At 37.3% G+C, this 12,732-nt stretch overlaps 2 protein-coding genes across 4 annotated transcripts; both read left to right on the top strand.

Annotated features, from left to right (window-relative positions):
* Positions 1–311: 311 nt before the first annotated feature.
* Positions 312–4,609, top strand: LOC111449366 (probable 6-phosphogluconolactonase 1). Of its 3 annotated transcripts, none has more exons than XM_023089228.1 (4): positions 312–577; positions 1,345–1,533; positions 1,610–1,745; positions 3,563–4,609. In XM_023089228.1, exons 2-4 carry the CDS (start codon positions 1,364–1,366, stop codon positions 4,058–4,060), a joined length of 804 nt encoding a protein of 267 aa, XP_022944996.1. In that variant the 5' UTR covers positions 312–577; positions 1,345–1,363; the 3' UTR covers positions 4,061–4,609. The 3 variants fall into 3 exon arrangements, with proteins under 3 accessions (XP_022944996.1, XP_022944997.1, XP_022944995.1); XM_023089229.1 differs by lacking the exon at positions 312–577 and adding an exon at positions 628–761; XM_023089227.1 differs by lacking the exon at positions 312–577 and adding an exon at positions 629–767.
* Positions 4,610–10,649: 6,040 nt separating this feature from the next.
* LOC111449367 (protein CRABS CLAW) lies at positions 10,650–12,689 on the top strand. Its single transcript, XM_023089230.1, has 7 exons — positions 10,650–10,839; positions 11,148–11,276; positions 11,361–11,469; positions 12,129–12,177; positions 12,268–12,343; positions 12,423–12,479; positions 12,555–12,689. The coding sequence occupies exons 1-7, from the start codon at positions 10,747–10,749 to the stop codon at positions 12,558–12,560; spliced, it is 519 nt and encodes a 172-aa protein (XP_022944998.1). The 5' UTR covers positions 10,650–10,746; the 3' UTR covers positions 12,561–12,689.
* Positions 12,690–12,732: the final 43 nt, after the last annotated feature.

The following is a 12,732-nucleotide window of genomic DNA, read 5'->3' as shown; positions in this document are numbered from 1 at the left end:
GCAATCAGAAAGCACTTTGAAGGGGTTTGGGTGTAAAAGGGAAATATTAAAGCAAAGGAAAAGAGAAATCCAGGACATACATGGACAAGGCAGATGGAGTTGAAAGAAAAACAAAGCACAGAATAAATCCCACTGTTAAGTACATGTAGAGTTAAAATATTCTGCCATTGTTGGCACTGTTGCAAGACAGATCCACCATTGGTACATTTGTCAGCATTGTATTTGTCCAGATGTTTGGCTAACTTGCATTCAAAGACTCCTCTCCTCTCTCCAAGCATAGGACAGACAAATAGTTTCCAAAATAATTTTGGGTAATCAGAGATTTCTTCTCTGGCAATCAAAAATCCATTTTTTGATTTCTTAACACAGCCACTCCCCCTCTCTCTCTCTCTTTCTCAATGTTTTTGCAGTTGATTTAGGAGGATAAGGGGATTTTCTCTCTATTTGTTGAGAGAAAGTGGATGAGTTTTCTATCTGTTACAGAGAGAGAGAGTGAAAGAGAAAGAGAAAGAGAGTTGGTGTTGCGTTGCGTGGGTGTTTGCATCACGATCATTGGATGCACGTGGAAGCCTAGAAAGTAAAAATTCTTCCATTTCAACTTTTTGTGAGGCTTTTCCTTTTATTATGATCGGTAAATTAACATGGATTGCAGAGTATTCTCACATTACCTTACCATTATATATTAATTTCGAGCCGATGCTCATCTTCCACCTTCGGCAGTTTCTTCCTCCTTCACTGCAGCCCCCTCCATTTTTCTTCTCGTCTGTGTGAGCAAATTTCTTTACCTCTTATTTTCCCCTGTTTTTGGTTTGACTCTCCTATTCGCTGCAGTTCCCTCAATCTTGAATATCAACCAACTCTTTTTTTCCAATAATCTGTGTTTCTTCATGTTTTTTTTCTGTAATGGGGTGGTTTGTTTTGGTGTTTTAGGATCTGTGTATGGGTTTTTTTCAAATATTCCATCTGCTCCATAAGCATCGACCCGAATCGAGGGTTTCTGTTATCGATCCTTGGCCGATGCCCAAGAAATGAAATTACAGTTTAGTTGTCAATTAAAGCTTCGTGCATGTTGCTGTTCATGTTATAGTGTCACTTGGTTTGTGAATGTTTCTTGATCCGTATGTCTTAAATTTCCATATTTAATACAGTTATTGCGAGCTGTAGATTCTTCTACTGCATGCGATCCAGTTTTTACAATGTCCCATATTTTAGTTCAATGCCTATTAGCTGTAAGTGGGGGGAACCTCTTCATTGATCTTCGCTGCGGAATTTTCAAAGGATGGTGTAAATTTAGTGTTCAGGGCTTGTTTCTTTCTGACCAGAACTTGTTACTTTCTTGACCAGGCTTGTTACTTTCTGAATTATGGCTGTATGTGGGGATGATAAAGATAGAGTGCTGAGGATCCATGAAAGTTTGGAGGAACTTAGTACTGATTTAGCTGATTATATTGCTGAATTATCAGAGGCATCGGTGAAAGAACGTGGGGTGTTTTCTATTGCGTTATCTGGTGGTTCTGTCATTAACTTGATGGGGTATGGATGATTTTGTTTCCTTCTCTAGTTTGTAATTTTGGTTTCTTCCTATAATTTTTGGTCCATGGATTAACAGAAAGCTCTGTGAAGCTCCTTACAATAAGACTGTCGACTGGGCCAAGTGGTATATATTTTGGGCTGATGAACGTGTTGTTGCAAAAAGCCATGCCGACAGCAATTATAAGCTTGCAAAGGACAACCTTCTTTCCAAGGTTTGTACAAATCACATGGGTGCCTTATCTTATGGCATTTGTTTCTAATGTTGTCATTTTTCTCCTTAGGGAGGGTGGGGGTGAACATTTTTCTCTCTTCTGAAAGCCCGAGTCACAATTGAATTGTGTCCAGGTTGAGGTTTATTTCAATCTATTTCAATTTCAGGGCAGAGGCTACACTCAGGAATCGAATTGTTTGGCCATTTGATGGCTATTTGGTTTTTTGTTCTCATCCTCTAGGAAGAATTTGATTTCTTAGCCAAGTTCCAAAAAATAAAAAAAAAAGTTTCTAAAAGCTACTTTCTTCTAGTCCAAAACTAAAAACTAGTTGGTGGAGGTTGTGTTTGTAGGCTAATTTTTAGAGACCAAATTGTTATCAAATTGGTCTTATCAATTAGATAACTAATCATATGGGAAGTAGGGAAATTTAATGTTTTAAGTCTCCTCAATGAGATCAAGGAAATTTCATTAACACTTCAATGTGGCATGCTGAAATTCGCTAATGCACTTGGTGATTTGGAAGCTTAGAGGAACTAAAACTACTAAGCAATCATTCCTTAGCTTTTTTCCCCTGAATGTTATGTCTGCTAAATTCTGGAAGCTCTTAATGGGTTTAACAGAGGAAGTAATCATATCTTCCGATGCTTGGCCTATTTTGAAGTTTCCACTTAAAGACCAACAAGGAACTAAGCTGCTCTTATATATATATATATATAGATAGATCTGTTCTATATCGTTCTGGAATCATTGCCTTTTCCTTGAAGTTATAAAATACTTTCATTCAGCTCAATGTAGAGTACCTTCCTATCTCAACTTCTTTGTTGTCATTTGGTTACTTTCTAGTAACAAAATGGTCTTACTTTTTTTCTTTTTCTTTGAGTTCAACTATATTTGGAGGTAGGAATTCAAACCTTTGACCTGATGGACAAGGATTCGGTGTAGTTTTCACTATATATCACCTAACTTGTTCATTATGACAGGATTTCTTGGTATTCGGCTCAAAATTGCACTTTTGTTAAACTACCACTGAATTTTTGAGGTTTACAGTGTTAATTTTTAACTCTCTTATACATGCCATCTCTAATTGTAGTTAACAAAGCCTAATATCTGCTGTATAATAAGGAGGAAACGGTCCCCTAACATAGCTCACTGATTAACAAAGCCTAATATACACTATCTAATTTCCACCAAAAGGTTTGATATTGGCCATATATTATTGAACCAAAATAGGGAAGAAATGACCTTGAAATCCATCCTTGTACCATGTCCTGTTACTAAATATCTTAACTTTTGAGTGAATTTGTGCTGAAACCTCTTGCAAAAACACTTGAAAGCATAATGATGTCTTGAACTCTAGTCTAATAAAGAAAAAGCACCAAGCCAAGCATTTTGTTTTTGTTTTTTTACACAAGATCTCGATTATATTCGGTTAGGATGTTTCTATAGGACAGAAATGCAAAGCAACTCGGCGTAAAAGCTTTTGCATGATTTCATTCTTCATACCTCATTTTCTCATGTCATATAGACTGCTATTGTTATTGTCATATGCTTGTGAGGATTTGTTAGTTTTATGGTAGAACTTTGTAACCTTACCCTATGGCCGTCTTCCAACCAACATTCTACTAGTCGGCACAGATGAATACAATTCTATTCCAAAGTGGCTAAGCTTTGTGTTTATTTCAACCAGTCTCATATCTTTCTTTTAGTCAGCAATTGCAGTCAACAATTCTACAACATGGTTATATTGAACTTTGATTCTCACCATTTGAATCAATCTACCTATATAGCTTAGTGATCTGTTCTATTTGCCTCACCAGGTGCCAATTATTCCCAGCCATGTACACTCGATCAATGATTCTGTGTCGGCGGAGGAAGCTGCTGATGAGTACAAGTTCGTCATTCGACAGTTAGTTAAATCCCGCATCGTAAGCGTGTCTGATGTAAGTGACAGTCCTAAGTTTGACCTCATTCTTCTTGGAATGGGTTCTGATGGCCATGTTGCCTCATTATTCCCTGGTCACTCAGTGCTCGAAGAGAAAGATGAATGGGTTACCTTCATTACCAATTCTCCAAAACCTCCTCCAGAGAGGATCACCTTCACATTGCCTGTGATCAACTCTGCATCCAATGTAGCCATTGTTGTGACAGGTGAAAACAAAGCAGAGACCGTACATTTGGCCATTGACGACGTAGGACCCGACTGCCCACTCCTACCTGCGAGGCTAGTACAGCCAAAGAAAGGAAAGTTGGCATGGTTTTTGGATAAATATGCCGCTTGGAAACTTGACAATTACCAATTGCATGAGCAGGCTTAAGCTGTTCGGGTCGAAGTGTATCTCTGTATGTAGTTGATGGATTCAGCAGTTGTGGATCTTGTTTCTTTATTTCGATCCCACATCTTATTTCACCTTCTTCCCTTTTTGTTTTGGGTCACATTCTCCATTTTGACTTTTCTTCATTTCTTTGCCGGGGTGATGAGGGAAGCGTAATTCTCCTTTCATTTTGTAAGCTGAGCTAAATAAGCTAAGCTCTCTTTGAAAAGCAGATGGTTTTGTAAGAATGTTACTGCTATGTACATGTTGAAGCTGCCAGAAGCAAAAATGCATCATTCCAAATTTCTAAAAAGCAGCCTTTACAGATTTATATCCTCAGAAAATTGGGCATTTCAAAATGTAATCAACGTCTTCCATCGCTTTCCAGGTGGTGATTGTTTTGAATGGTGGATTCGATATGCTACAGACTGAAGGATGACAATACTGGAATAATGATTTTAAAATTTTCAATCCAATGTTCTTCGTTCTCTCAATAGAAAAATGTCAAATGTGTTTGTTTCTTTTTAAAGTCAAGTAGATAAGCTTAGGTGACGCATTGGCCCATGGTGATAAGACCTCTGGTAGTTAGTTATTTGATGTTGTGGCTGATATCTTGGATCTTACAGATAAATAGAGCTGGTGTCTACCTTCAAAAAGCATAAAAGTTCTTGAGAACTGTCCAAACTTGTCTGAATTTTTTACAAAACACACGAGATGAAAGAATCAAATCGACCAAGTTATTTTGAATTTTTGACCTCTTGATCGAAGGTACATGTGTTAATCAATCAAATTATATTTGAGTTAGTTCAAAGATGTCTACGTTATCTTAGCTCAAAATTGTAATTTAAGGCTTTAAAACATTTAAATATGAAATTTTTATTATTCAATGAGTTGGTTCCTGATGGTGGACAAGAGAAAGTGGTACGCGAAGAGGATGGCTGAGGCAAAAAGCTGAACTGGCAGCAATTATAAGCTTTGCCAGGCATACACTTCTGTTCGAGGCTTGTACATTAGTGTACCTTGTATTTTTTGAAACATGTGATGACTTTTCTAGCTTCTCCATTGTTTGTTCTTTTACTCAATGTTACATGTTGGAGGGGGCAAAGCTGCTTTTTTGTAAATAATAGTTTGAGGCATTTACTTGGCCTAGGAAACGGAAAGCCAAATCCAGTTTTGGTTTATATTTTCCTTGTGAAAGAGAAGATTCCTCCATTGTTTCTCTTCCTTTAAACTCTGTTCCCTCCTTATTCCAATCCTTAATAAATCTAATATGCGCCAACATGACATGGCTCAATCGGTGAAAAGGTGTTCAATTAGCTATAGATCTAATTGTCTTTGGTAGTTGAACTACCATTTAAAGCATTTATGTCATGTCTTATTTTTTTCGATTTTTATTTAATAGCTTTTATTGGTAGTTGAATTATCATTATATTTGGATTATCTTTTTGGCCTATTTAAAAGCAGGTAATATTCAAGTTTAAAAATCATGGTAGAATACAAAAACCTTGTGTTTTATTGAAACCATTTGGGTGTTATGTTTTTTCAAATCTTGCTTTAGGTTTGAAGTAAAATCGATTCATTGGATTAGTCTTGATCAAGCTAATTCTGAAGTGAGTCGTCTTGGGATCTAAGAATGACATCATAGATTCCAAGTTCAATCTAAGAGTTATTCATCATTCTAACTAACTCTTGGTTGAAATTAATTCGTTAGGCTAGCTTTATTTGTGCAATTTTATAAAGATCCTAGAAAGACCTTTAGCTTTGCAAAATTCAGCATGGTTGAAGCTTATCTAACATGCTTGATTTACCTCCCCAAATTTTGTACTGTAATTGACAAGTCGAGTTAGCTTCTAACGTTCCCAATAAATTTCTCTGGTAGTCCTCAATTAGTCACCAGTTATCTGAAACATCAGAATCTGATTTGGATGAGTAGAAAAAACAAAAAAAAGGAGAAGAGAAAGTCCCCAACCAACGGAGCTCATAAGAAATTGCACCAAGAAAAATTAATTACAGAATAGTGACCAAAACTAAGCTACAAATGTTGGCAAGGCCCACAATTCCACCTTTTTCCTTTCCTCTATCTTGTATTGGGGATCTAACCAAAGCTCCCTAGCAAATCCTTAACTCCATTGAACAAGAAATTTCCGCCATGTTTTCTAACCCCGTGCCCATAGATAAGTGCTTGATATTATCCTCAGTAGCATTAGCAAACCCAGTTCATACAACTTTTTCTAGAGAGGGTGTTCAGACAGAAAAAATTAAAAGGGCATACACAATTGACCTTGATTCTCCACTTTCACAACAATGAACATACAATCTTGGATTAAGCATCATATTGGCTCACCTTTGAATTACATATCCTGTGTCGTCTCCTCCAAAGAATAGGATCCATCTTGCATCCAATAACTCGAGGTGTTTTTTTTCTTTTTTTTTTTGCCTGGTTTCTTATGAACTGGATACTTTGAATTCTAAATATGGCTAGTAATAATCTATCTTCCAAGACGTCTGATGATTCTTATGCCATCTGAGGCATTAATTTCACCATAAAATATATTGCTCGTTCAATGTTCATTTCATGGAATCATTGAATGTTTCTCATAAAGCTAGTTCTTAATCCAATTGATCATATGCGCTTCAGTACATTTGACATGAATCATAATGAATTAGCTTGGTGGCTGAAGAGGCAAACTGTAAAGCTAGATACCATAACAGGTCAAAAAAGTTGTATGATTGTCATCTACCTAGGATATCAAGTATCCAAATGTTTGTACACTACGGCGATTGTCCTTTGATATTTGTTGCAGTGCACATAAGTTGACACCAACATTTCATGATTATCCAACCAAAATTACATTTGTCGTGACGAAGACCAACTTCACCTCACAACACACTTCAATAATATAGGCCAATACCTTCGTACGTTCAAGATTAGCTCATAAACTAATCACAACCTTAGCAAACTACTGCCTTGATGTTAACAAAATCTAACCAGATAGTTACTTCTGCATACTTATAATATGTTAAATAGAGAAGTGAAGGAATAAAATTGTTCAAAAAGTGTTACTGTGATAGTTGTAACTTTAAATGGCATCAGGACATCCCTTCCGACTCTAACATGAATCTCAATTATTGCGTGTTCTCAAGCAGATTTCTATGGTTATATCGATCACATCGGGAAAAGAAATTGCCATTCAAAATGGCCAGGCGACCGTGTCAGAGAGTAAAAACAGAGTTCCAAACAGAACAAATTCACGCTACCAATATGCATCACATACAGTATAATTGAAGATAGAACAACAAATTAAAAACATGCAGCGATTAGATCTCTCATAGGGAATAGAAACACAAGAACAATACTACCGTAACACATTAAATCTATCATCGATAACTAAATCGAAAGATGCAGGGTAAAAGAAAATCAAACTCTAAAGCGTCTCCGCTGCTTTATCATCGATCGACATGGAGAGGAGAGACAAGAACGCGATGCTGCGATTGAAATCAGTGGTTCGAATAGGGCTTTGGCTCATTAGAATCTTTCGCAAAGACAGACGGATCGATCATGAAGGGTGAGAATTTTAATTGTAGATCCTTTATATATGGATTCATATTTCCCCCCTCATTTCTCCACGTTGAGCGCGTTTTTGAAAAAAAAAAAAAAAAAAAAAACTTAATTGATAAAATAATCAAATAAAACTAAACAAAATTAACTTATAAAGGATCAAACTTATGGTGGTGGTATGTCTCTTTGTTGCGACCTGAATTTGATTCCGATGGTTTGGATCTGTCTCTGTCTCAACTCTCTTTCCTTCGCATACTCGTATGTCTCCCTCCACCTTTATTGATTGGTATGATAACCTTGATTCATAGAAAGACGTTCGGGAGCTGTGAAGACCTATCGTGAGGGAACTGCGTATGTCCATGGTTGGTTTTATCGAAACTCTTAAATTTGCTTTCGTTAAAGAAAATATAGGAGCTCTTGGTTTGGCTAATATCGATCCGTGTGGCAATGCAGACTTGACTCAAGATGAGGATTCTGCTTTTCATATTACTACTACGAGCCGAAAGAGCTGATAAACTGTCTCACTAAATAAAAGATAAAAGTCACATATCATAATTGATACATGCAATGGACGATTGTCAAATGTATAGTCTAAATTAATAAACATAAGAAAATTTAGAGATTTAGTTAATACACCAAAGTTTTGGTTTTTAGGGACAGAAATTAATTTACTTTTAAAAGTTTTGAGATGATAAGTCATCAATACAGAAAATCTTTTTATAAGAAAAGAATGGGCCCTCCTAAAAAAAATCCATCGAGAAGAATGCTGGTGGACATGGAGAAAGAACACTCTACTTTAGGCCGTGCTCCTTTCCAGTTTCGAGTGTCCTTTTAGATAGTTATAACGACCCACAAGCACAAGATGTACTTTGTGGGGGGAGAGGGAGAGAAACGCAAACCACTTCTCGATATGAAATCAACGACTTAAAAGACAAATGTCAAGAGAAACAGTTAGACTTCTATATTACGTCACGAAGAGAGATCAAGATTTTCTGACATAGTATAAGTACGGGATGAAAAAGACAATATAAAGAAGAGAGTACACGAGTTTAGGGTTTTAGAGATTTAACAGTTGCAATTACATTTCTCTCATGTATAATAAACCGTTCTCAAACGAGTTGTAACGAACATAAAATTAGGGGTTAACCGATACAACTCCAAAAGGCTCGATATCAATTTTTACCCTAAAAACGATTAGAAACGATATTACACGTCGAACCCAAAAGTCGTCCCAACATCCCATAGCAACCAATGTCAAATCAAAAGATTCCCAATATGGGTACAAAAGTTGAGGTGACAATAGATTTAGTGTGGGTTTTGTCCAAAAACGTTAAAAAACACAACCAAGAAGAGGCTTCACGAAGTGGGATGATAAACGGAATCTCGTGGGGCAAACCAAACACACAGGCATCAGGCAGCAGCCAAGGCCAAGGGCAGCGCCAAGGCCAATGGCAATGGCAATGCCAAGGGCAGCGCCAAGGCCAATGCCAAGGCCAAGTACATTTATACAAGCATAGAAAGGTGGTGATATGAAGCAGAGGAATGGGATGGGTGCCAAGTTAGGCAAGCAGGAATGGACGTTTCATTAAATGCAATGCCTCTCGCTCTCCCGGCTGCCTAGAAGTGGCTTGAGACGATGTTGACAAGTGCTTTTAGCCCTTTTCTTTTTCAAGTTTCCTTCTTTAGCATTGCACCCACAAAAGGAGCCATTGCACCACAGACCCACTTATTCTCTTCACCATCTTTTCACTTCATTCAACTTCTTCTTCATCCTTTGGTCCCACTCCATTTCTTTTCATATATCTCTTCTATTTTCACATCTATTGCTCTTTCTTTTAAAACATGATATGTCGATCAAAACCCTCCTTTTTTAACTTTACATTTGTTCAAATATAATTGTATACATATAGCTTAGTGAATCTCAATTGTAAATTAGCACGAGACCCGGTTCATGAATTATACCGTTATTATCAGTGAATACCCGTTCTCCTCTCTTTGAAACAAGGGACGGTTCGAGGAGTCAAAAGCATCGACGTCCACGAGAGAGGTGAGGAAGTCTTCTTGAGTCATCAGATTAGGCTTTCGTATGGAACACCGTCTCTTTCAAGCACCAAAACTCATTCGAACTTTACACGAGTTTAATTACGAGACTAAGTCATCACTAAACCTAAAAACATAAGTTAGGTATATGAACTTTACCAATATTACTTGAAATTATGTTGAAGCTTCCACGTATCTATTTTTCCCTTGGAAATCCTTAGAATTATCACTGTTCAACTTTCAATTTGCCTATGACCATCTAATGAAACGTGAATACTCGTTCTCCTCTCTTTGAAACAAGGGACGGTTCAAGTACTCAAAAGCCTCAACGTTCATGAGAGTGAGGAGGAAGTCTTCTTGAGTCATCGGATTAGGTTTCCGTACAAACCACCGTCCATTTCAAGCACCAGAACCCGCTCATACTTTACACGAGTTTAAGCACGGGACTAAGTCATCACTAAACCTAAAACTTAAGTTTGGTATATGCTTCCACATATCTATTTTTTCCCCTCGAAAATCCTTAGAATTATCACTGTTTAGCTTTCAATTTGCTTATGACCATCTAATGAAACATGAATACCTGTTCTCCTCTCTTTGAAACAAGGGACGGTTCGAGTACTCAAAAGCCTCAACGTCCATGAGAGTAGGGAGGAAGTCATCTTAAGTCATCAGATTAAGCTTCCATATAGAACACCGTCTCTTTCAAACACGAGAATCCGCTCGTACTTTACACGAGCTCAAACACGGGACACTAAGCGATCACTAAACCTAAAAACTTAAAAAGGTTAGGTAAATTGAATGATCTTATGAAAAAAGGGTTTTGTTTTTTTCTTGTTGGTTGTGAATTTTTGTTTAGGGTTTGTCTGGTGGAGGTGATGGGTCTGCAAAAGTGCAATGCAGGTACGATGCTGAGTATGGTAACACTAGATTTGCTTTTTGACTCCATTCCAACATTTCTCCTTTATTCACCTTCTTCTTAATCATTTCAAAAACCCTAACCCTAACAACCCTCTGCCCCACTCTCTCAAACCCTTCCTCCCCCAATTTTCCTCTTCACCTTCTTCCCTTCCCTTTCAGACAACAACACTTAATGAGCTCCGAAGACAAATCTTCCATGGATTTGGTCCAACCTTCTGACCATCTTTGCTATGTCAAATGCAACTTTTGCAACACTGTTCTTGCGGTAAAACCCTCTTGATTTTACTGAATTCTACGTGTAAAATTATTACTCTCGTATTTTTTTTGTTCATGAAACGACAGTTCATATGATTCCTTTGATACCCTTTTGATCATAATTGATTGTAATGGTAAAAACAAGGTTGATTTGTGAACTAAGAATAGTAAATTTCTTTCTGTCCTTAACTTCTCCGAATTGACAGCTAAAATTCACGTTTAGATTGTTGTGTGTTGGGAGTTTAACGTTAAATTTGGGTAAATTTGTTCGGATTCTTTGACATTTTTTTTTTGTTTGTTTTTTGTTGGATTTGGTAGGTTGGAATTCCATGCAGACGTTTGTTGGATACAGTGACAGTGAAATGTGGTCATTGTAGTAATCTCTCCTTTTTGAGCACAAGACCTCCTTTACAAGGCCAATGTATTGATCATCCTCTCAGTTTTCAGGTGAATTTTGTAATAATTACAGTGGCAGTGAATTCGTAAGGTTTTTTTTTCAATGGCTAAAAGATTATTTTTTGAAACTAGCAGTCTCAGGTTGGCTTCTCCAATGATATCCGAAAGGGGGCATCGACATCGTCGTCGTCGTCGTCGTCTTCGATGGCTAATGAGTCCCCCTCTGCAAATTTTGTTGTGAAACGTATGTTTGCACTGTTTTATTACGATAGAGAATTAATGTGAGATCCCACGTCGGTTGGAGAGGGGAACAAAACATTTCTTATATTAAGAATGTAGAAATCTCTCCGTAGTAGTAGACGCGTTTTAAAATCTTGAGAGGAAGTCAGGAAGGGAAAACCTAAAGAGGACAATATCTGCTAGCAGTGAGTTTGGGCTATTACAAATGGGTATTAGAGCTAGACACTGGGAGGTGTGCCAGCGAGGACACTGGGCCATAAAGGGATGGATTGTGAGGTCCCATATCGGTTGGAGAGGGGAACGAAGCATTCCTTGTATGGGTGTGGAAACCTCTCTCTAGTAGACGCGTTTCAAAGCCTCAAGGGAAAGTACAAAGATAACAATATATGCTAGCGGTGAGCTTAAGTTATTACAAACAATATCAGAGCTAGACACGGGGCGGTGTGCTAACGAGAACGTTGGGCCCCAAGGGAGATGGATTGTGAGATCCCAAGTCGGTTGTAGAGAGGAACAAAGCATTTCTTACATGGGTATGGAAACCTCTCTCTAATTCCTAATAGACGTGTTTTAAAACCTTGAGGGGAAGCACAAAAACGACAATATCGATGAGTTTAGACTGTTAAAATTAAATTTACCGTACCTCTGATTTGCATGTTTTTGCAGCCCCTGAGAAGAAACACAGGCTGCCATCTGCATACAATCGTTTCATGAAGTAAGAAAAGTTATTTAATTAATCAAAAAAGTCAGAAATTTTACCACTTTTTTTTTTAAAAATTGAAACTTTACCATATGGGTTTGTTAGAGAGGAGATTCAACGAATCAAAGCTGCCAACCCAGAAATCCCACATCGAGAAGCATTCAGTGCAGCAGCCAAGAACGTAATCAAACCCGTTTTTTGTTGCATTTGTTCATACATTTGAATCATATTAACTGCTTGAATTAATGTTGTCACGACAGTGGGCTCGATACATTCCAAATTCAGCTGATGGGTCGGCTTCTGGGACTCACGACAATGTAAGAAAACGTTGTTAATTTAACTGTTTTAGCTGTGTCTGAGACTTATGGTTCTTAGGGTTGTCGATTTTGCAGGAATGAAAAGGGTTTAGGGCAAATCAAGTGGATGTCTAGGGTTTCATAAAGTTTAAGATTGGGCATGTTTGTGTCTCGATGTCTTCTCCAATTTCATGTCTTGCTTAGTGTTGTGTTTTTTTTTTTTTTTTTTTTTTTTTTTTTTTTTTTTTTTTTTTTTTTTTTTTTTTTTTTTTTT

The sequence above is a fragment of the Cucurbita moschata genome, unplaced genomic scaffold (assembly GCF_002738365.1).
Source record: "Cucurbita moschata cultivar Rifu unplaced genomic scaffold, Cmos_1.0 Cmo_Scf00011, whole genome shotgun sequence".
NCBI lineage: Eukaryota > Viridiplantae > Streptophyta > Magnoliopsida > Cucurbitales > Cucurbitaceae > Cucurbita > Cucurbita moschata.
Note: the sequence above shows the minus strand (reverse complement) of the source record. Positions and strands in the feature narration are given on the sequence as shown.

Excerpts from the sequence above, each read along its gene's own strand:
- LOC111449366 (XM_023089228.1), top strand. The coding sequence starts at position 1,364 with ATGGCTGTATGTGGGGATGATAAAGATAGAGTGCTGAGGATCCATGAA. Across the intron at positions 1,534-1,609 it reads TCTGTCATTAACTTGATGGG|AAAGCTCTGTGAAGCTCCTT; the intron begins GTATGGATGATT and ends ATGGATTAACAG. Across the intron at positions 1,746-3,562 it reads AGGACAACCTTCTTTCCAAG|GTGCCAATTATTCCCAGCCA; the intron begins GTTTGTACAAAT and ends TTGCCTCACCAG.
- LOC111449367 (XM_023089230.1), top strand. The coding sequence starts at position 10,747 with ATGAGCTCCGAAGACAAATCTTCCATGGATTTGGTCCAACCTTCTGAC. Across the intron at positions 11,470-12,128 it reads TGCAAATTTTGTTGTGAAAC|CCCCTGAGAAGAAACACAGG; the intron begins GTATGTTTGCAC and ends ATGTTTTTGCAG. Across the intron at positions 12,344-12,422 it reads TCAGTGCAGCAGCCAAGAAC|TGGGCTCGATACATTCCAAA; the intron begins GTAATCAAACCC and ends TTGTCACGACAG.